Here is a 22442-nt window from a genome sequence, read left to right as displayed (position 1 = left end):
TTCTTCAAATTGAAATATATTGTGAGATTAATCTCAATCCTGAGATTTTCATTCTGTTTTACTGTGAATTACTGTGATTATATTTCAATTTTTAAAAAATCAAATAATAATAATGTTTCTATTTTACCTACATATTGATTTATTTTTTTGAGAAAGTGGACAAGTCACACTTTAATTTGTTGTCTTCACGCAAAGTGAAGGCTTTGGGGTTTTATATTGATTTATTTTATTTTTAATTATTGGATAAAAAATTAGTAAAAAAAAAAAAATTGGGATACATTAAATAAGAATTATATATTTTTTTTAAAAAAAAGAAAAGATACAACGGTAATATCCACGTGTCGTTAATCTATAGGTTCATAGTGTGAGACTATGGCGATTGATAAAACCCTTGCGATTTGAAGGCTCAAATGGAGACGAAGCCGGAGCTCCGATCTCTTCGCGGCGGCGGTGGCAATGGTGGTATGCGTGGCTTTCGGGATGCTCCTCTGGCTCCATGGCGGTGGGATGGCTTCGGATCTATGTACACATGGAGGCCTGTGGCTCCCGCTTAGAGAAAGAGCGGCGTGGCGATGGCGTCTTTGATCTCTCCCGTCAACTGGAACGCCTCTTTTAGTTGGATCTCTTCAGCAGGTGGTTCTTCTTCTTCTTCTTCTTCTTCTTCTTCTTCTTCTTCTTCTTCTTCTTCTTCTTCTTCTTTCTGTTTTTTGTTTGGTTTCTACTTGGATTGTGCTTTGATTGAGGGAAAATAGAGGAAAAGGTGAAGAGACTGTGATGAATTATAATGTTTGTGTTTTTTGTTTGGTTTGTACTTGAATTGTGCTTTGATTGAGGGAAAATAGAGGAAAAGGTGAAGAGATTGTGATGAATTATGATGAATTGGATTTGATTGATGTTGTCTTTGTTGGAAATCTATGTGCCATGTCTAGCAAATTCAAGGGTTAATCAAAAGTGATGAAAGGAGTCAGAAATCTTTAGAGCAAATTAGAGGGGTTAATCGATGGTGATAAAGGAATTAGAAATCTCCATACCAAATTCAAGGGGCTTAATCAAAAGCTATAAAAACTCAATCAGAAATCTCCAAGCTTGGGTAGTGACAGATTTTGCATGGAGGAATATGAAAAGTGAAATTTTGGAGTCAGATGTTGGATTTGAGCGAAAACTGAGGAACCAGTGAAGGAGATGTGATGAATTGTGGTAATTTGAAATTGATTTATGTTGTGTTCTTGTTCTAATTTTATTTATTAATTAATTTTGTATGAGGATATGTGAGAAATCAGAAATTCAGTGAAGGAAGATGATTAGAGAAATTTGGGAGATTGAATGTTGGATTTGAGGGGAAATAGAGGAACAAGTATTGGAAATATGATGAATAGTGATAATTTGGATTTGATTGATGTTGTCTTCTTGTTCTAATTTTTTTTTTTTCTGTTAATTTTGAAGGATTGCGGAGAAATCAGAATTTCCATGCAGGAAGATGACAAGAAAAATCTTAGAATCCAGTGTTTAAGAGGAACTGGAGATTGTCTAAAACCCTGGTATATTCAAATTGTAAGCAAGCCCATCTTTTACTTCTGCTCTTTCCTTTTATACTACCTCAATTAAGAGCTGTTTTTAGAAAATCTTAGCTAAATATGACTCCTTTCGCTCGCTTGTCTGACAAACAATACAGGAATCACAATGACGAGTTGATTTTTAGGAGGATCACATAACAACTGCTACGACACAAATTCATGAGTATTCTTACATAAAAGAATGACATGAGGCTGATCTGGATTAGCTTGTAATATTTAGAAAATTTACAAGGGGATTATATTTAGAGATAATTGCTGCTAAGAGGCTTCCATCTCGGAAATGTAAAATTGATACACTTAGTTTGATGGCATTTCCTACTGCCTATAGATGTATTTTGATGGCCTTTCCATACTAGCAAGAATGATGCTATGATGAAAAAGGTAAGATATGGTTGATAAATCATGGCATTATAGCATCTTGACTTGGCTTGTCATGCTCAGAAAACTTAGCAAGAGAACTAGATTTTGGGAAGTTTTTGCTTAGAAGCCTTAAATCTAGGTAAGATATAATCGATAAATGTAGTTCGATGACCTTTCCATACTGTTTATGGTATAAGAATATGTGATTTCTAGTTAGATTTGATTAGATAAAATTGACATTGGTTGTTGTTTGTTTTAGTGAGACCAACTCTTGCACTTGTCCAACGGGCTTAACTCCTTGCTTGATATCTTCTCTACTAACAATATTAATTTACAAACTTGTTTGATTAAATTTAGAGTAGAAATTATACAATAGAACAGATAAGTGATTTTTTGTGTAATCCTTTTCAAATAGTATGCCTTTAGGCTTAACTTACACATGGCTTTATGGGCTTGATGAATTGAGTCTTCCGTCCCTTAATTAATTCTTGGCCACAATTGCATCATTCGTATCATCGAAAGCATAGCAGCTGAGTTGTTAAGCTTCTTTAAGTAGCTTCGACAAAGTCGATGTTGGGCAGGGTTCTGCAATTTCCGCCAAAGCTGATGGTATTGGAGGTGTTTGCTCCGCGTGTGCTTGCTCACCAATGATATTTTAATAATTCATGGAATCTTGGTAAACATCCATGCATGTACCTGCTGCATTTGAACCCACTCTCGTTGCTCTGGCCACAGTACCATCACCAATGATATTTTAAGAATTTATGGATTCTTGGTAAACATCATAAGTTGGCAGCCGTCCCTGAAAGTCCCGGCAAGCTTTAAATGCTTGATAAGCTTCTGCTGTATGCTATGGTACTGTGTCCAGAGCAACGAGAGTGGGTTCAAGTGCAGCAGGTGCATGCATGGATGTCTAGTAGTAGATTCAGGTTCATTGAGTATAACCGGAAGGTTTTGTGGTGGTGGTGCTATGCTGGAGACTGAGATTGCTTATTGTCTAAGTGGTGATAAGTGTGGAGGCGGAGCAGGTGCTCCATGAATCGGGTTTTTGCGTGGAAGAAAAGTGGGGATAGGAGCAGGAGCAGCAGCGTCACGTTGCGACTCATATTTGATAAACATATGTTTAGTCTCACAAACATGTTTATAAACATATGTTATCAAATACTGACATATTTGATAACAATCTACACAAGAAATAAACTTTTGTCTCCGGTGTTCATGCATCTATACTACATGTTCAACTCTAACTAGATACACTAAACATGTTTATAAACATATGTTTAGGTGTGAAAAAAAATGTAAAACTAGCTTTGATATCTTGAAGTAGGTAATGTGTACATCCACTTAAGTTTTAGACATTGCAAGGCTTACCACTATGCCAATTCAATGGTCTTCAATTGGTATCATGCTCACAATCATTATGAACAAGATTCAAACTGCTTTGTTATACACTCTAAATATATAATAAAAACCGCCGTGGTATCTTAAAGTAGAGAACTTCCTTAAGGGGGGAAAACCTAATCCTAATCAACCACGGCACCTCCTGATAAACTGGTCTGAGGAGACTGCCATTGCAGTAGCCAGTAAATATGCATTTCTAGTCCAATATGTGATGCATGAAAAGTTCTCGTAGCTATTGAAGTCAATCGGGTTTGATTCGACTAAATGGAACAAAACTTCACTTTTCCCCTAAGCAGTGTAAATCTGACAATGCCACTTTGATTCTTGACTCCAAACTTAGCCAAACTTCAATCAATCAATCTAACATTTCCAGTGATACTTCAAATATATGATATCCATGTTTCAAGGCTTAAAAACCAAGTATAAACCATATTTACAACCCAGATATGAAAGCCTCAAAAATGCATTCTCTCATCAATTTACTTCAAATCAATGTAAACCAAGTTGAATCTAGCTTGCTTCCACCCAGATCAATATATACCTAGTTCAACTTCAAATCACTTCATAAAATAGTTCTTTACATTTCAAGAACAAAATTCATGTTTCATTTAAGAATTATTGCACCAAGATGGACCGTATAGAGGAACATCAGCTAAAAGAAATTTAAAACTAACAGTGAGGATGAAAGACACTCAGATTTTACGTGGAATACCTCTTAAAAAATTAGTGGAAAAACCATGAAGAAAGATAGAAGAATTTTATTAATGTGGGAAAATAGAAAGATAGAAAAATTTCATTAATGTGGGAAAATTAGGAGTTATGATCACTCTATTTATAAGGATAAAACAATTTTATTCTCTTATAGTAGGAGAAAATACTCTTACTCTCAAACTCACAAGGAAGAGGTATTATATTTTTTTTTTCTATCTCACTCCCTCTCTTGTATGTGTTTAAGTACTTCATCTCTTGCATTTTTATTGCCAAGAGCTTCACCAACTTCAATCAGTCTTTTTGACTTTTATTATTATTATTATTCTGTTTGCAGCCGGCGAGTAGGTGAGTTGATTTCACTAACTAACAATTCTTTCATTTGTAGATTTGATTGAGAATCAATCGAATCGTCACACCATTTTTTCTACCTTGCCACTTCATGTGGATTACATCGACATTAGGTCATGATGATTCGACATCAGGTCAGGAGGATCAATATCACGTAAATTTATCGGCGTTGATTGTCATTGTCATAAAATTTGCTAAGTTATCTTTGGTACGAATTTTTTGCATATCCATTATTCCTTCTTTCACTTCTCACGAACGAAGTGGTATTGAACTCATAAATGATTTGTTTTTGGATGAAAAGCTGGAAAATGCAATGCGCTCTTATTGTCACAATGCAAAGCAATATTATGCTAAGTTGATTGTCATTGTCATAAAATCTGCTAAGTTATCATTGGTATGAATTTTTTTGCATATCCACTGTTCCTTCTTTCACCTTCTCATGAATGAAGTGGTATTGAACTCGTATATGATTTGTTTTTAGATGAATGGCTGGAAAATGCAAAGCGCTCTTGTTGTCACAATACAGAGCAATATTCTCTTATTTGTGCACGAGTTCTTCCAACACCATCTTTAACCACATTACTTCTGTTGTTCATTAATGGCTGCTAAGCAATTATCTTTTCTCAAGATTTTAATGTGGTTGAAGATGATGTTAGAGGAATTCGGGCAAATAAGATAATATTGTTTTGTATCGTGACAACCAAAGAGCCTTACGTATTTCAAGAAATCCAGCTTTTCATAAAAAAAATGGCAATACATTCAAGTTCCATACCATTTCATTCATGAAAAAGTGAAAGAAAGAAGAATGGATATGTAAAAGATTCATACCATGGACAACCTAGTAGATTTCATGATCAAGGCAATCAACGCTGGCAAGTTTATGTGGTATTGATCTTCCTTTGGTCTGATGGAGACGTAAGCAACATGAAGTGACAAGATAGAAAAAATGGTGTGGATATATGATTGATTTTCAATCAAATCCTTAAATAGAAGAATTGTTAGTCAAAAAAATCAACTCGCCTACCCGGTAGCTGCAAACAAAAAAAATAATTAAAAAAGAGTTAAAAAGAGCGGCTCAAGTTGGTGAAGCTTTTGCCTATAAAAAAGCAAGAGATGAGGCACTTAAACACATACAAGAGAAAAGGTAAGGTAGAAGAGAATATATATATATATATATATATAATACTTCTTTCTTGTGAGTTTGAGAGTGAGAGATGGTAAATAAGAGAATAAAATTGTTTTCTCCTTATAAATAGAGAGATGGTAACTCTTAATTTTCCCACCTTAGTGAAATTTTTCAATCTTTGTTTATGGTTTTTACCCTAATTTTTTAGGGCTTTTCCATGTTAATCCCGAGTGTCATTTATCTTCACTATTATTTTTTAATTTTTTTAGCTGTGACCTATTATATCCGGTCCATCTTTGCACAAAACAGTATGCGTGTAAGAATACTAAAATCTTACCTGAGTGTGAAGATCTACCAGTTTTCACTTCAACTTCAACTTTAATCTTCTTAAAACTTGAATCAAAACTTTGGATGTGCTATAACTCTTTAAATTTGGGGTAATCTATGGAAGAAAACAAAGTGTTTAAAATGTAAATAGGAAGATCTAGGCTAAACAATGGTTAGATTTCAAAAGAGATTTGATAGAAAACTAAGAAATTTTAGGTTGTTCTTTGAATATATATATATATATATATATTTTCTTGCTCGCCCTGTGTAATTACCGTTTGCCTTTGAATAAATTTAATTATTACCAATACATCCCTTGAAGCTGCAACTTCCATCTTCCTACCCTACATAGTTGTACCCTTAATTTCAGATACATTGATGTTCTTGCACATGTGTAGCTCCGAGGTTATTAAATCCTAACTCCCTTAAATAAAGTTTTGACCTCAAAATTTTAACTTACCTGTTTCATCGAACAAATGGGAGTATTGTTTCCACATTGTTGCCTCGAGTTCCCATGTTATCTCCTCTCGATGATCATTTTTCCATAGAACTTTCGTTATGCGTATTATTTTGTTATGTAGCACCTTGTCTTGTTGGTCGACTAATTCTACCGGTTGAACTTCGTAGTTCTTGAGCATGGAAACATGGAATACATTATGTATCTTGTCTAACTCTGATGACCAAATTGAGCTGAAAATGCATCTATAATCCATAGTGAAATATGGATTTTACGAAAGAACTCATTCCTATAATCAGCTTCTAACCAGGCATTGCTTCGAATGTGTAACATGTTTGATTTATTAGTGAATAGCATTGGAAAATGGTATCATTCTAGGCATTGAATTTTAGAATATAAGATAACATAGACCGATTAAGAACATTCAGAAGTCAAAACTGTCAATATTTATAGTTCAACAATCACAAGTGTAAACTCATAAACTCAATTCATTTGAGTTTTCTAAATTGGTTGTATTTGTGTAAATTATTTGTTAGCAGTGTTATAAGAAGTGGAAAGGACCAAATGAACTTAAATTTCTCTATTCAAGTTAGATGCTCTATCCATTAAATAGTTGTTCATTTCTATTTTCTTTTTCCCTCTTGATTCCATGGCATCAGAGTTGGGTGATTAGATTATTCTATTATTGGCTGTTAGAATGAACTTCTTGGTTTTGTGTGGTTCAGGTTAACTTAAAAGCTCATTATTTTGTTCTTGTATATTTGATTCGTTTATGCGCATTTGATGTTAACAAAGTAAAGTGATTAGATTTTTGTTGTCATTTGTCATCAAAATTTGATTTCACCTTCAGTTTTATGTAGAGATGATCATGTTTTGTTTTTCAAATGCCAATTGTTTCCATAATTGTAGTTCTTTCTTTTGTATTATTCAAACTTTTATGCATATACTATAATATAGTATTAGTTGTTAATCTTTTCATTCATGACTACAGAGCTTATATTATTAAAAAAATTATTTAGGTTCAATACAATGAATTCTACTTTTCTCAATTCATTCCAATCAGTCAGATTGAACTACAATAACAACAGTTTGTAGAACTTAATTCATCCCATTTCTTAAAACAAATAAATTTTATTCTTCTCATTATTATTATTATTGTTGTTGTTATTTATTTTATTTTTTTTAAAAGAACCCAAACAGGGCTATTATTGTTGTTGTTGTTGTTACTGTTTACCAAGTTGTATCTTTTGTATTGGTAATTTGCAGCTACATGAGTGTCCATTGAGAGCAATAATTAGCTTGCCAAAACAAAGCTTTCACTTTCTTCATAATTATACTTATCTCTTTGCCATTTTATATCATATATATATATATATATATAATCTAGTTAGATCTCTAGATTACTATTTTGTAAAGACATTTAATCACAGCCGTTGGATGGTTATTTATTTATATAGTTACTATATATCTTTCACTGTTTACAAATTCTGTACAATATTGTAAAACGTGTATTATCCTTATATATATCTTTGATTTATTAATTTATTAAATATTTTAAAATGTTTCATGGTTGAGGAATTTTCACATTACTGTTCACTTTATTGGAAAGCACTAGACCATTCATTGGTGAGTACTATCAACTGAATATGGAGAAAGCAATGGAAGAAGTTGGATTTGTAAACATCAAACAGTGACAGGTACTGTTCCTCACTAGAAATTTATTTATTTATTTTTTTGTAGCAGATACAATGTTCATGTGAAACTCTCATTTTCAATTTAAATTGAAGATGAGAAATCCCAAATTTTTCAAAAATATATATATATATTTTTGGAAGATTTAAAAAAGATAATAATTTCTTTAAAAGTTAGTTTTATGTTTTATGCAAAGAAATAAATTGAATTACTTGTGAATAAGTTGTTTCATTTTTCACATTCTCTGCTGACATTGCTTATGATGATTGATACTCCAACACAACAATCCAAACTTCATTATGACTTAGTATTAATCCATCATCTTACAACCCTACACCAAAGCCCTAGTTTGAATAACTTAAATTACTTGTAAATGATATATCAAAAAACATTTAATTTAAACTCAAATCAAGGCTTAAGAAACCCTAAATCTGAAAATGAGTAGCTCCATTCTATTGTCACATGATATTTTATTTAGTGTTACGAATATTTACTATTTATGCCCTAGTGGATCTCTCTCATTTAATAAAAGTCTGGAATGTTGGATTATTAACAGACAATCTAAATTTTTTTTAAATAATATTGAAAAAATTGCTTTAAAAAAATTTAGTATTGTTTTTTTAGTATTACCAATTATATATATTTATATATATATATATATAAAGATCATATAGATAAATCCCTAGATTTAAAATTTTGAGACGTTTTAAATCTAAACGTTAGATCATCATTCGATGGTTGATTGTTTATATAAACACTGTACATTTTTTTTTTAGTGTTTATGATCATTGTACAACACGGTTTTTATTATTCATAATGATAAGAACACATCCGATGGTTACTATAAACATCTCTAAATTTGAAATCTAGAGACGTTCCTAGATAATGGATCCTCATATATATATATATATAGTTAATATGGTATGCTACACAAATTTATTAATGTTGATAAATATATATTGACTAATTAGACTAATTATTACTAATTTGAAAAAGACTCAACTAAGGAAAAATTGACACCAAAAACATCTAGTCAAATAGAGAATAATGAGAAAAAGTAATGAACCACATTCAACATCAATAGAACCTACCTACAAACACTATAATGACAACTCAAAAACACAACAATCCAAACTTTATTATCACAAACTATTAATCATCAATTCCTTTACAACCACACACCAAAACCCTAGCTTGAGATAGAGATTCCCACCCTTCCCCTCCACACAAATAAGGCAAAGTCAAATGGCATCTCTTTGGTAGGGTCCCAATCAAACAAACTTCCAAACAATACAATCACAACAACAACAAATCATAGTGTATCAGTTTCCCAACCATTGACCATTAATTTCATATCCATGGCCTTTATATCAATCATACAAGCACCACAAACAGAGAATTGTTAAGGCAAGCCAGCAAAAGTTTACTAGCCACTTATTATCAAACACTATATATAATTATGTATATAAAGTTTGGTACCTTTTGTTTTATTTATTTTCAACGGCGGAAGCTGCGGCGGGTCGGAGGAGTGTCGGGGTTGTTATCGGCATCGCCTTTGAGCTTTACGGCCGTGTAGACGGCAGCTCCGGTGATGGCGCCTGCCGTCGGTGCTACGAGATATATCCATATTTGTTTGTAGTTTCCTGCTGCTACTGCTGGTCCTAGTGTGCGCACTGGGTTCATTGATCCACCACTTGATGGCCTGTTTCATCATCAACATTCATTTTATACTTTAAATCTTGAATAAAAAAAACAGAGAATATATATGTAGCATGTATGTATTTTTTTTAAAAAAATACCATGTAATAAATTAAATAACTTTGGTTGAGTAAATTAATTAGGGAGTGTCTATTTTATTGTGTAATAGTCTTGAGTGAAAAAATACGTGAAAGTGACTTTTTTTTTTAAATGATTCGAAGTAATATCACTTTTAACTGTTCTAATGTTTACTTCTATGTCGCTAGTTTTTTTTATAACAAATGAAAAATTATAAAGTGAGTTTAATTTAAAATTAAAAAAAAAATCAACAAATGAACTTACACTTTCAATGATTTTTTTTTTAAAAAGACAACAAGCGTCGAAACTCAGAGATGAATTACTTTCAATGACTTTCGCACAGTATCAAAATAAATTATTCTCAAGATTCTTAAATTTAAAAACATTAGAAAAGGTTATATATACACTTGTGCCTATATGTGTATATATATATATTGACAAAATGCGACAAGTGTATGCAATCAAGGCATTAGCATAATAATACCTATAAGTTTTTACTGACTAAATGATAAAGTGGGTTACAAGTCTACAATTAAAACTTTTTGACACCACTACGTTTAGCACTGCTACATCCAATATATTTTGATTCTACGCAATAAATATCTTTTATGGTAAAACCTGTGCCGTTAGACCAAAAGTCAACACGTGTGTATATATATATATATAACTTTTGGAGGTTTAATTATGCCAAAAAAATCATTTTAATTTATGAATATTTAAATATAATTGGACAAGCTACGAATATGGTGGAATCACTAGACCATTGCTTAAGAAAGGGAATGAAATACTGTAACCACAATAGACATGACCAAAAAGAACAAAAAAACAAAACATATTTTTAAATATGAACCAATACTTTTTAGCTTTTGTCATATTTCAGATTTTTTTTTTTTTCCTCCGTTCTTTTTAATTGATTGAACAAAATAATTAAAAAATAAATAGTGAATAAATATAAAATTCAAGAGTATGAATGAATGCTAACCCGGCAACAAGAATGTTAAGCATGACAGTAGCTCCCACAGCTATTCCAGCCAATTCTCCTACCTGAAATATAATATTATATATATAAGTGTTCTTTTTTTTTTTTTAAATATACACCTTCCAAAAATTCATAATTGTATATATATATATATATTGGAAAATAAAGAAAAAGTTATATATATACATATAAAGTAATTTTTTTTTTCTTTTTAATAGTTTGATAATTCTAGAAACATTAGAAAAACACTGGAGGGAAACAAACGGATATAGAGTAAATATTTATAATTCACAATTAAATGTAAAGACCTATTTACCCAATAATACTGATTTTAGCACTGTTTATATATATATATATATATTACAGTTTAGGTTTAAATTAGGGTTTAAGGTTTAAGTAGTATATTAATATATGTGTAGATATGTACACAGTGCCAAAACCAGGTCCCAGGATGGGATTTTTTTTTTTAAAAAAAAAAACAATTTTTAGCCTCTGAATTTAGTAATTATTTTAAAAAAAATTCAGGTTTTTCTCCAAGATCACTCATTCGAAAAAAAAATACATATTTATAGAAGAAAAAAATTCCGAAAAATAAAATTAAAGAAACATATACAAAGAAACCCTCATTTTTTTTCCAAAAAATAATAATATTTTACAAGTTTAGTAATTATTTTTTTTAAAATTACATATTTATAGAAGAAAAATATCCCAAAAAATAAATTTTTAAAACCAAAAAAAAAAATTATAAAAACAAAGCAACTTATTATAGAAACAAACCAAAAAAATTGTCCCCAATTTCTCCAAAAAAACAAAGCAACATATGCAAAATACCCCTCATTCTTTCAAAAAATTAAGAAGGAGAGAGAGAGAGAGAGAGAAAGCATACAGCTCTGGTGTCGGTGGCGACGGCGGTGACGACGAAGAGGAGATTGAAAGTGATGACAAACTCAATGAAGAACGCCTGGGCGGTGCTCACCGACGGCACGGTCACACCGCCGGAGAGAAACGGGTGGAAGATCCCCTTCAGAGCAAAAGACGCACAGATCGAAGCCGAGACCTGGGCGGCGATGTATGCGGGGACCTGAACCCAAGGGAAATGGCGGAGCACGGCGAAGGCGATGGTGAGTGATGGATTCAGGTGAGCGCCGGAGATGTGACCCGTTGAGAGGATGACGATCATCACCGCTAATCCCGCGCATGCTGCGTTGCCGATTAGGGTTTCGGCTCCGTTGTACTTTTGGTTCACGATCGGCGCCGCCGTCGCTCCGAATATCAGGATGAAGGTTCCCACGAATTCCGCTCCGATCTGTGATTTATATCAAATTATATAATTATTAGATTTTTTAGATTTTTTAGATTTTTTTTAAAATTGTTTTGTTTATCAATTAATTTTTATTTTTTTAATTTATTAATTTCTCTATTTTTGATTAGGGTATGAAAAAATTTGAATTCAAAGATTTATTAGAAATAATTATGAAAAACATATCACTAGTACTAGTTGTAAAAAATTTATTAAAAAAATAATAATAATAATAATAACATATCACTGATTTTAAGTGAGAGTTTTACGAACTTACAATTTTAATTATCTATGTGTAATTTTCCGTTTTTAAACTACTAAAAAATAATTTTGAATTTAAGATTTATTAAAAACAATAATGATAACAGATCTCTAATTGTAAATAAGAGTTTACAGTTTAACTTTTTATTCCTGATTGAAAAGTGCACTGGTTAAAGCAGACTTTTTCTGTCACTTTTGTGAAATAAAAAAAATTCTTTTTTTAATTAATATTTATTTTGAATTAATTAGACTGTTTCCCTAAGCACAATTGCAACTCAGTCACTTTCAGAACTAGTTGCATTCATCTTTCAAGAAACTCTAATAAAATAAAATAACAAATAAAAAAATAAAAAAATTGATGATGATGATGATGATATTAAGGACCCATGAAGAACAGAATGAAAGTTAAGTTGATGAAAAAAAGATGTTGATCTAAATGAGATAAAAATACCTTGGTTTTCCAACTAAACAATCACAAATAAACCAAAATAAAAAAATAAAAATAAAAAATTGAATGAAGATGAAGTGAGATAAATATATACCATGGTTTTTTCTGGCAAATGATCATGAACAACAACAGAGCTATGAAGTGAATGTTTTCTGGTTTATGGAAAACTAAAATTTTATTAAATTGATTAAAAAAAAAAGGATGAAATGAGAAAAAAAATATATAGCATGGTTCTTGATAAAATAAAATAACCAAACTTTTATTTAGCCACGATTTTGGGGCACAAACTTTTTGTGATTTTTTAAACAAAACCAAACGAAACAAAAACCAGGCAAGAAAGTTCAATAATCTAAATCATTAAATCACACAAATAACATGAAATCAAATTATTATTTTCGAAAGGAAAAAAAAAATCCAAATAAATCAAAACAAAAAAAAATAATCTAATGGTCTTAGTTTAATAGAAACTAACACGGAACCAAGATATAACTCATGGTTTATAAATTTTAGTATTTATTTATTATATAATATAAAAATAAATTAAAAATTATCTAAAAAAATTTGTGACTCTTTACTTTAAAAATTATTTTTTAAAATTGAGACGGTGAGAATAAGCTACATCTTGATTCCGTCGTAACAACTACATGAGATCATCACTATACTCTAACAAACATATGATAAATAACACTATTAATTAAAAAAAAACTCTTAAACCTTAATTAAATTAATAAAAATTGAAAATATGGAGTATCATTATTATTGTTATTATAATATAGCATTATTTGGTGAATAAAGTCAGATAAAATAAAGAAAGGATTGATTGATAGACTGACTAAAAAGAATGGGGAATCATGCATGGAACTTGCTCTCACTTGAACTGATATTTTTGTATTTATTTTATACTTCAAAGATATATTTTAAGTTATCTATAAACAAAAAGACAGCTTAGGTTTTGGGCGGCTCTGATTCAGACACATTCAAAGAAAAAAAAATTCAACTCTTCTACATTACCTCCCACTGTATTTAATAATGCACACCTTCCTATTTAGTTACAAGACTTTTATTATTATTTTCATTTTTATGCAATATATATATATATATATATAAATATAATTTAATTTCTATGAGAATAAATAATAAATTAAGAGACAGAGGAGGCTGATTTTGGACCATATAAGAAAGTGGTACTATGAGAAAAAATATATATATGTATTATAAAAATAAATTTTATAATTAAAGGTAACTTTATTATTTTAATAAATAAATGGTACGATGAGGGGAAAAAAATACAGCAATTGGAAACATCCCTGAAGAATTGTACTAATAATACTGTAAAAAATTTCTTAATTTCTGTTCACTTTAATATAAAAAAATACTTGAATAAATATGACACGCCATAGTACAAAATTATTACCATAAAAAAATCAATATTCAGAAAAATAAATAAACAAAAGAGTTGGTGATCTTGGTTGTACGAAATAAAATTTTATAATATACATCTAAGTACCTGTAAATTCATTTTTTTTAAAAAATAAATTTCCTCTTAATAAATTGCAAAAATAAAATAAAATCGTAAGATTAAATTTTGTATTTTTAAATATATTTCTTTCTATTTTTCTCGTACTATTAATATTTTTATAATGCCTTTCAGTTTAAGATGAAAATAAAAAGCAATTAACAAGAAAACAAAGGGGGAAATTGCAAAAAAAAACAAATAATAAAACAATCACTAAAATGAAAACCATAACCTAATTAACAAGAAACCAAGTGCTCTATAATAACCCATGCATCAAAACAAAACCCACAAAACCAAATACTAGAAAATCCAAGGGTAAAGATTGCAAAATTATTAGAAAACTAGAACCTAATCAACACAAAACCAAGTGCTAAATTGCAAAAACAAAAGGAAAACCAAATACCAGAAAACCCAAGGGTAAGACTGCAAAAACATAACAAAACAAGCTCTATAATAAAACACAAAACCCAAATACCAGAAAACCCAGGCCCCAAATTGCAAAAAAAAAAATTCAAAAAACAAGAAGTAATTAAATTATGAAAAAAACAAAGGACTAAATTGAAAAAAAAAAGTTTGAGGAGAAGAAGAAGGTGACCTTTCTAGTGAGGGAGACATTGGGCTTTGGGAAATCAATGAAGCACTGATGCGGCGAAGCCAACGAATCCAAAGGCAAGCACTTGTTGCACCGCGGCATTGACTTCCGATCATACGACAACGAGTCAATCCTCAGTCCGGTGAACAACGGCGCTCCCGGCGTGCCCGGTGTCGCTGGCGCTGAAGCCATCGGTGTCCCAGTTTCCGATTCAGGCATTTCGTCGAACACTTGATGTGCTTCTCTGGTTGGGTTGGATTGGATGATGAGATGATGAAAGTATTACATGATCTGAAGGTTTTTATGGAGGTTTTTCTAAGGATTTGGATCTATAAACCAAGCCAGACTAAATCAAAGATCTCTCTTTTTCCTCTCTCTCTCTCTCTCTCTATATTATATTGAAAGAAAAAAAAAATGAAGTTTTTTTTGGGTTTTTTTTTGGGGATTGAGGATGAGGATGGAAATGGAGTTACATAATGGGGGGATTTTTATGAAGATTGGATTAAGGAATTGGATGAGAAGAATCCAGTTGAAAAAAGCGAATGAAAATGAAAAGGTTGAGAAATTTAGGGTTGGAAATTGGGGATGGAGAACATCGAACCTGGAGAGTTTAGGAGCAGAAGGATTGATGCATTTGGTCGTGCCCTAGATCATGGATGATGGATTGAAGAAGCTTGAGAATAGAGTGAAAGAGAAATGAGAGAAAGAGGAGGAGTAGTAGTAGAGAATTTATGGAGATTGGAGAGCAATGGAGGGGAAGAAGGTCAATGGTTTTAGAGGCGTTCATATTAATATATTAATTAATTAATTAATTAATTAGTTCAAATAATTCAATTATGTATCATTTTTTAGAATTTTTAAATCAATTATTATGTATTTTCGTAAATTGTTTTTAAATTAAATATTTGTTTTTCCTTTTTTGTTTTTTTAGGGCGACAAGCGCATGTCTCTATAGTGGCGTGAGTTGGTTACAATATCATCCGTGAGTTAATTCCTCCTGTTAATCACTTAAACCAAGTTGACTTTGACTAAATTAAATATTTGTTAATCACTTATATATATATATATATATTAGAAATATTGTTGAACGGTTATGATTTATTGTGTTACTTTACTGTGTTGAAAATGATTAAATGGTTCATATTAAAATACTATTTATCTCATTTTTTTAATATTCACTATTTATAAGCATAGTAATCACTCAGTCTAAACGAATGTCTGTAGATTCTTAGACGTTGTTGAACTAGGCAATCTATATATATAGTTTTGTTAGATGAACTAGGAAATTATCAACAAATAAATTGATCTATTAATATTGAGTTATCTGTGTAAAGTGTTTTTGTTCTACTATAAAAACGGATTTAAATCTCAACTCGAGTCAGATGAGAGCAGAGATATTGCAGAGATTATCATTGTGCTCCTCGTCTATATCCGTTTTTGAAACACGGTTAAATTTTTTTTTTTATATATTTTTTAAATTTAAAAATTAATATAAATTAAGTATTTTATGAAAGAAAATTTAAGATAAAAATTATTATTATTATTATTATTTTAATAAGTGAATCCAAATGAATGTTTATGTAATGGTTTGATATAATGTACTGTAAAGATAATAATGTATTTGTTTTTTATTTTTTATTTTTTGGAATGTTTATAAGTCACTATAGTGGAGATACGTCAAACCATTTGACTCCTCAACGGAGAAACAGTTGTATATATATAAAAATAATGTTAGAATAGTACAAATTGGTTTCTTGAGAAAATTTAAAGAAAAAAAATTATTTATGCTTATAAATAGAATTGTATTTTGGTTTTTCATTAATTTTTTAAAATATTTGTTTAAAAGGTTTAAGTGATTGGTATTCACATTCACTATATTTATATTTATAGATACAATATATGCATATAATGTCTTTTTGGATTGGTTTTTATTTTTTTTAGATAAAAACATTTTTAAGGGTTTGAATACATGAATTTTAGGGGACATTTTGAGTTGTCCTTGCAACAATTTATTATAAAAGCACATCCTGTTTGACTGGGTTCTCAATTGGTTTATGAATTATATATATATATATATATATATATATATATATATATATATAATCTTAAAATTATAAATATAATTTTGCAAGGTTTTTCATTACATAGAAATATTCATAATAATCAAAACATCATTTGCAAACATTCTTATAATCACTGTTATCTAATGATATTGGATAAAATCAGCTAATAATTATTGTGAAACATCTTTAAATTTTAAATTTAATAATGTCTTTAGAGGATGTAATCTCATCAACAGATTAAAAAAATAATTAAATATGATTTGTAATTCTCTGATAACATTTAATATTTCATATACATCTAATCTTGAGCTATAATTATTCACAAAAGAACGAGCTAAAAAGTAATTTTTTTTATTTTTATCTTAAAAATATTTTGGGGTTTCCATCATTATATATATATATATATATATGAGAAAATGTTCTCTGGGGACGTTCACAGAACGTCCCAGAGAATGTAAAAGAAGAGAGATAGTTGAGAGGAGAGAGACAGAGAGGATTTGGTTGATAAATAGTGCCCAAACATGGTACCTCTCTCATTCGGGTGGGTGTGGTGTGCTGGGGTTTTAGTTTAGTTATTATGTTCTTTCACTGTAGGTCGAACTGTTTGATCAAAATCCAATAGTGGATATTGAAATCTACGAACGTTGACAGAAGATGGGTTCTCTATATATATTATATACTAGTAATTCTATATTTATTATTGAGGTTGTTTAAAGCATTCTCTATTTTAGCACCATCTAAATTAGATTTTCATCCAAGTTGACAGAAATGGATAATAAAGTCCTTTCTTTTCAATATTCACACAATGGAGGGTTTATATGCAAACTTGGACTTTAATGATGCTTTTCAGATAAAAATAACAAGAGGTCCCTCTAATTTTTCTAAATCCATAAATAATCCATCCAAAGTTTGATATCTCCTAGAAGATCCTTCTTTTAAAATTATTTAATTTTAAATTTAAATTCACAATATAAATTTATCAAATTCTCTAGTCTTGCTTACCATGACTCACACTGGTGACTAGCTACACTAGCTCACTCCGAGTTCTGGTATCAATGAAGTACATTTTTTTTTTTTAAAATATGAATAAATCATGTGTCAGCGTTATTCGCATGTTTTCTAAATACGCACACCCTCATCTTCATCTATCCGCAAAATATTTGGTACTAATTAAAGTTTTATAAACATAATTTTTTTTTTTGATGAATGGTGATAAATACTGTATTTTTATAATATATTTGTATTATGTTTACACAGTACTATATAATACTGTAGCACAAAAGATTTGATGTTACACAAATTTATCCAAAAATTATTGTAATTTTTACTAAATTATTTAGTTATTATAAAAATATTTTTAATGTTATAAAAAAAATTAAAGTGGATAAGAATTAAAAAGAAAGTCGGTGAAGAGATCAGGCTCTATTTTCAATAGAACCATCCCAGTCTTGGTTGGCGTGTTGCATTTACAAATATCTAAATACTGTTAAAGTTGAAGATTTTATAATAATAAAATAGTACCCATTATTCAACAACTTATTTTTTTAATCATATATTTATTTATATAAATATTTTATATAAATGTGGCTCACTACTGATTTTTTTAATGTGGAAATTACCAAAAAAACCCTACAACTTTGCCAAATTGCCAAACAAACCCTCTATAGTTTGTAATACCCAAAACCCCTTCCTTTTCAACTCCATGATTTTTGAAACCCCAAAAGTACGAATGCATTAGAACGAGTGTATTTAAAATTTTATGGACTGAAAAATGCCCTGCAACGGAAGTCATGCATGCACCCTATTTCAAGTGTGAGAGGGAAGTGGGTGGTTTTTCTTAGACATTACATATTGCCTTTCTCTCTCAACTCAGCGACTCCGAGTCTCAACTCTGCTCTCGGGCTCTTCTCTCTCCCACCGCACTCTTCCCTTTCCACCGTGCCTCAAGAAGAAGTCCGCTGCAAGTATTCTAAGATTTCGCCACTTTGCGTACTATGTATTCATTATGCGTTTTTGTTAACTATTCTCATACTAAGAGACATTTTTTTCGGTTTTTGGTTTGTGGATTTTGTTTTTTGTTGGAAGACATCAAGCTTTCGTGGGATTAATCTACTGGGTTTTGTTAGTCAGTAGGAGATGTCCTCGCTAGGGTTTTCTTTTTGTTTTACATTTTCGTCTATGTATACGATCGAAATGGTTTTCCGATTGTTGTGCTTTTGTGTAATGTTTATAATCTACGCTACTCCTTTCAGCTGATAATGGTTGCGCTTGTAAAAACGAGGTCTCCGCTTAAACAATCGAGCTTTACTGCTAAGTTAGTTCGTCTCCGCTTAATTATTCTGTATCTCCGCTTAATAGTATACGCCATCGCTTAAAAATGATATCGTGTTTAAGAACCGAGTGTTTACCGCTTAACAAATTACATTTCCGCTTAACAATGTGTTGTTATTGTGCGCAGCTTGTGATTCATGGCGGTCAATCTAGTTAACGGGCGATGCTACTTCGACACCTAGATGGAGCACCGTGGTGAATTGAAAGTTCACATGATCCCTCGACTAATCGGAGATCATCCGAAGACACCGCTCACAGATTTCATCGAGTTGGAGTCGATACCAAGAGGGCCCTCTCGACTCTGCACAGATACGATAACCGCACCAATAAATTCAGGATCGGGAAAGCATGTCGACTTTTCGAGCCCTCGAAGATGTGGCACCGTTCTTGGCCTCGCTGCGATGGGGAGGCAGCCGTGTTTCAAGAAGAAAACACGGCCGCTTTTCAAGAGGTATTTGATCGAAAGACGACGAGACATGCCGAGACTCCATCGAGCACTCTTCAAAGAACTCGCTGGATGAGAGAAGAGAGAATTTTGCACAACCACCGATGGTGTACCTCCCGCTTCGGTTCCTAACCTGGATCGCTGATTATGTCGACGATCTACTCCTGGAATCGCGGGCGCACGCATGGGCGCAAGCGACGACAAGTGGCTTATGGAGGACATACCACAAGCCGCTACCCGAGTGCAATCTAGATGGAGTTCATAGGATCTCATGCTGCGAAATTTGGTGAAATTTTAATGTCTGAGAAAATTTAGGACCTGATTACGAGCTAAAATTTGTGTAATGGCTTTGGAGTTTTAGGGGCCTAGTTGGAGCCTCTTTTCTCTCGGCAGTGTTTTATATTTTAACTTTTTTTTGTTACTTTACCACATTTAGTGGTCTGCTGTAGTTCTTTTTCGTCTTCAAAAAAACGTTCTTTCTAGTCTTTAAATCGTTTTTTGAAAGCTTTTGTTCTGTTTTAGTTCTAATAGAAGTAGTTTATCCATCTTTTAAATTTTGAAGTGAGTTTTAAATAAATATTTATTTTAATACTAAAATAATTTTACTTAATACTTCCAAAGTGCTCTCATTTCATTAATTTGAGTATGAAGTATAAATTATAATTAAGTATATATAATTGGCATTAATTTAATTAAATTTATACAATAGATTGAATTATTTATTGAGTTTATTATTACTATTATTACTTAGAAAATTCTAATTAATTACTATGATTAAATTAAACATACTCTATTTATCACCAAAGAAATAAATAAAACAAGAGAAAATTAATATGTCAATAATTATTACAAGAGAAAAATATATATTTTTTATTTTTTCAATAAATGTGGTTTATCAATTTAAAAAAAAATTTCACAAAGAACTAATAAATCAATATGGATATAATGTACAAATTCTTGGTCAATCAAATATCATTTGTACCAAGTTGAGGATGTGAAATTACACATTTACCCACCTAAAGTTTATTTTATTATTATAACCCATGGAAATTAATACTTCATATTTTTGTTTAATCAAATGAGCTACGTTTATGATTTAATTATAATGAAATTAAAGTGAAATGTTTTCTTAAAACTAATTAAATGTGCTATATATTTACATCTTACATGATTAATTTTATTCAATTTTTTGAGTTATAATCAAGTATAAAATAAATTAAAATCACTAGAACTTTTATTGATGTATTTAAGCGAGTAAATTTTTTTTTTTGTAAATATATAAATAACAAATGTATCCTATAAATGTATATATATATATATATATATATAATAAATGGCTTAGAATTTGTAATAGAAACACCATGATAACCCTTTTTACACATGCTATGACATTGATGAATTCCCACCATGATGTTAAAGTTTCCATTATTTCCATGAATCAAAATGTTTTGACCTACTTAAAAAGTGACAATATACAATATAAAAAATTATATAAATATATTAATATTATACAAGGATTTATATATGAAATAAAAATTACAATTTGAAAATATGTGATTTAGCAAGAGAGTTCATAGCCCAACAATATTGGCTTATTGCAAGAGGTGTTAACATGGCATATTAAAAAAATCTCGAATTTAAGCTCCACTGAACACAATAGTACGAATCTTCGGTTGTGGATTCGAGTTTATAACTTGAACACCGTGTTACTGAGTGAGAGCACACAGACTAAGACATATAATTTTTGACCTATGTCAATGTCCTGATAATACTTATCACATTTAACTTGAACTCTATGTTACTGGGTGAATGCGCACGAACTAGACATTCAATTTTTGGCCTATATTCATGGCCTGATAACATTTGTTGTGTTTGCATTTAAACAATAATAATAATAATTAAAAAAAAAGAAAAAAAAGATGTGAGTGATTGTGTGGTGGAGTTTCAACTTCAACTTGGAGCTTAGCAACTTTGAGACTTTGGACTTTCTCCACTCTTTATGTTTTCCAATATCAAATCATGCTACATATGATCACCTTTATCCTTTTTCTTTCACATCATCATTTTCATCCATTTTTTTATATGTTTTATGAACCACTGATCTTATTCTTAAGCACTTCACAAAGTCACACTTTTAATTTTGTTTTAATTTAAAAATAATATGAGAATAATTCTAACTAGGAATCAAATGACTAGGACTACAACATCAAAGAGTTTGCCTATGTATGTTATTATATGATTAATTAAGCTCCATTAACTTAATGAATATTTTAATACTCACAAGTGGAGGCATCAAATGACTCTTTTAGTGGTTTAGAATTGAATAAATAAATTCACTTCTAAAGCAACCACCAACAAATCATAAGATATCAAATGAATTTCTTGATTCCTTCCGCTGATTTAACTTAATTAAAATATCATTTGCTTAATCACTATGATTAGCTTAACATAATCACAAGAAGATGCTTTGATTACAATGTTCTCTTTGCCTTTTGCCTTATAATATTCAACACTAATCATGCATTATAATATATCACTCTATAATCAAAGACTTCAGTGATACACTTATGTCCAGAAACCGACAAGAATTCATCGATAAAAAGCGCATTACTAGTTGGAGAGGATTTTCAAGGATTTGAGAAAGACAATGCTTGAAAAACCAATCATTTTGTGCGAATTGTCGGCCTTGTATTTATATTTTCAAGGTCAAACTATACCACATAATATGAAGATTC

The 22442-nt window shown here is 30.5% G+C and overlaps 1 protein-coding gene and 1 long non-coding RNA gene across 2 annotated transcripts; one reads left to right on the top strand and one right to left on the bottom strand.

The window, feature by feature from the left end:
* Positions 1-390: 390 nt before the first annotated feature.
* LOC120270357 lies at positions 391-4425 on the top strand. Its single transcript, XR_005539588.1, has 3 exons — positions 391-633; positions 1444-1551; positions 1673-4425. It is a non-coding gene; the product is annotated as an uncharacterized LOC120270357 (long non-coding RNA).
* A 4689-nt stretch (positions 4426-9114) lies between these two features.
* On the bottom strand, positions 9115-15620 carry LOC120277961 (probable aquaporin NIP5-1). The gene is made up of 4 exons (XM_039284844.1): positions 14872-15620; positions 11638-12057; positions 10755-10816; positions 9115-9698 (listed from the first exon to the last, which is right to left on the bottom strand). The coding sequence occupies exons 1-4, from the start codon at positions 15085-15087 to the stop codon at positions 9494-9496; spliced, it is 903 nt and encodes a 300-aa protein (XP_039140778.1). The 5' UTR covers positions 15088-15620; the 3' UTR covers positions 9115-9493.
* Positions 15621-22442: the final 6822 nt, after the last annotated feature.

This window comes from Dioscorea cayenensis, chromosome 2, assembly GCF_009730915.1.
Source record: "Dioscorea cayenensis subsp. rotundata cultivar TDr96_F1 chromosome 2, TDr96_F1_v2_PseudoChromosome.rev07_lg8_w22 25.fasta, whole genome shotgun sequence".
Taxonomy (NCBI): domain Eukaryota; kingdom Viridiplantae; phylum Streptophyta; class Magnoliopsida; order Dioscoreales; family Dioscoreaceae; genus Dioscorea; species Dioscorea cayenensis.
The sequence above is the reverse complement of the archived record's forward strand: the minus strand, read 5'-3'. Positions and strand labels throughout refer to the sequence as shown.

Bases quoted from the DNA above. Each gene is read 5' to 3' on its own strand.
- LOC120277961 (XM_039284844.1), bottom strand. From the start codon at position 15,087: ATGCCTGAATCGGAAACTGGGACACCGATGGCTTCAGCGCCAGCGACA. The intron at 10,817-11,637 runs GTATGCTTTCTC...ATTATATTTCAG, and splicing joins TCGCCACCGACACCAGAGCT to GTAGGAGAATTGGCTGGAAT. The intron at 9,699-10,754 runs GTTAGCATTCAT...ATGATGAAACAG, and splicing joins CTTAACATTCTTGTTGCCGG to GCCATCAAGTGGTGGATCAA.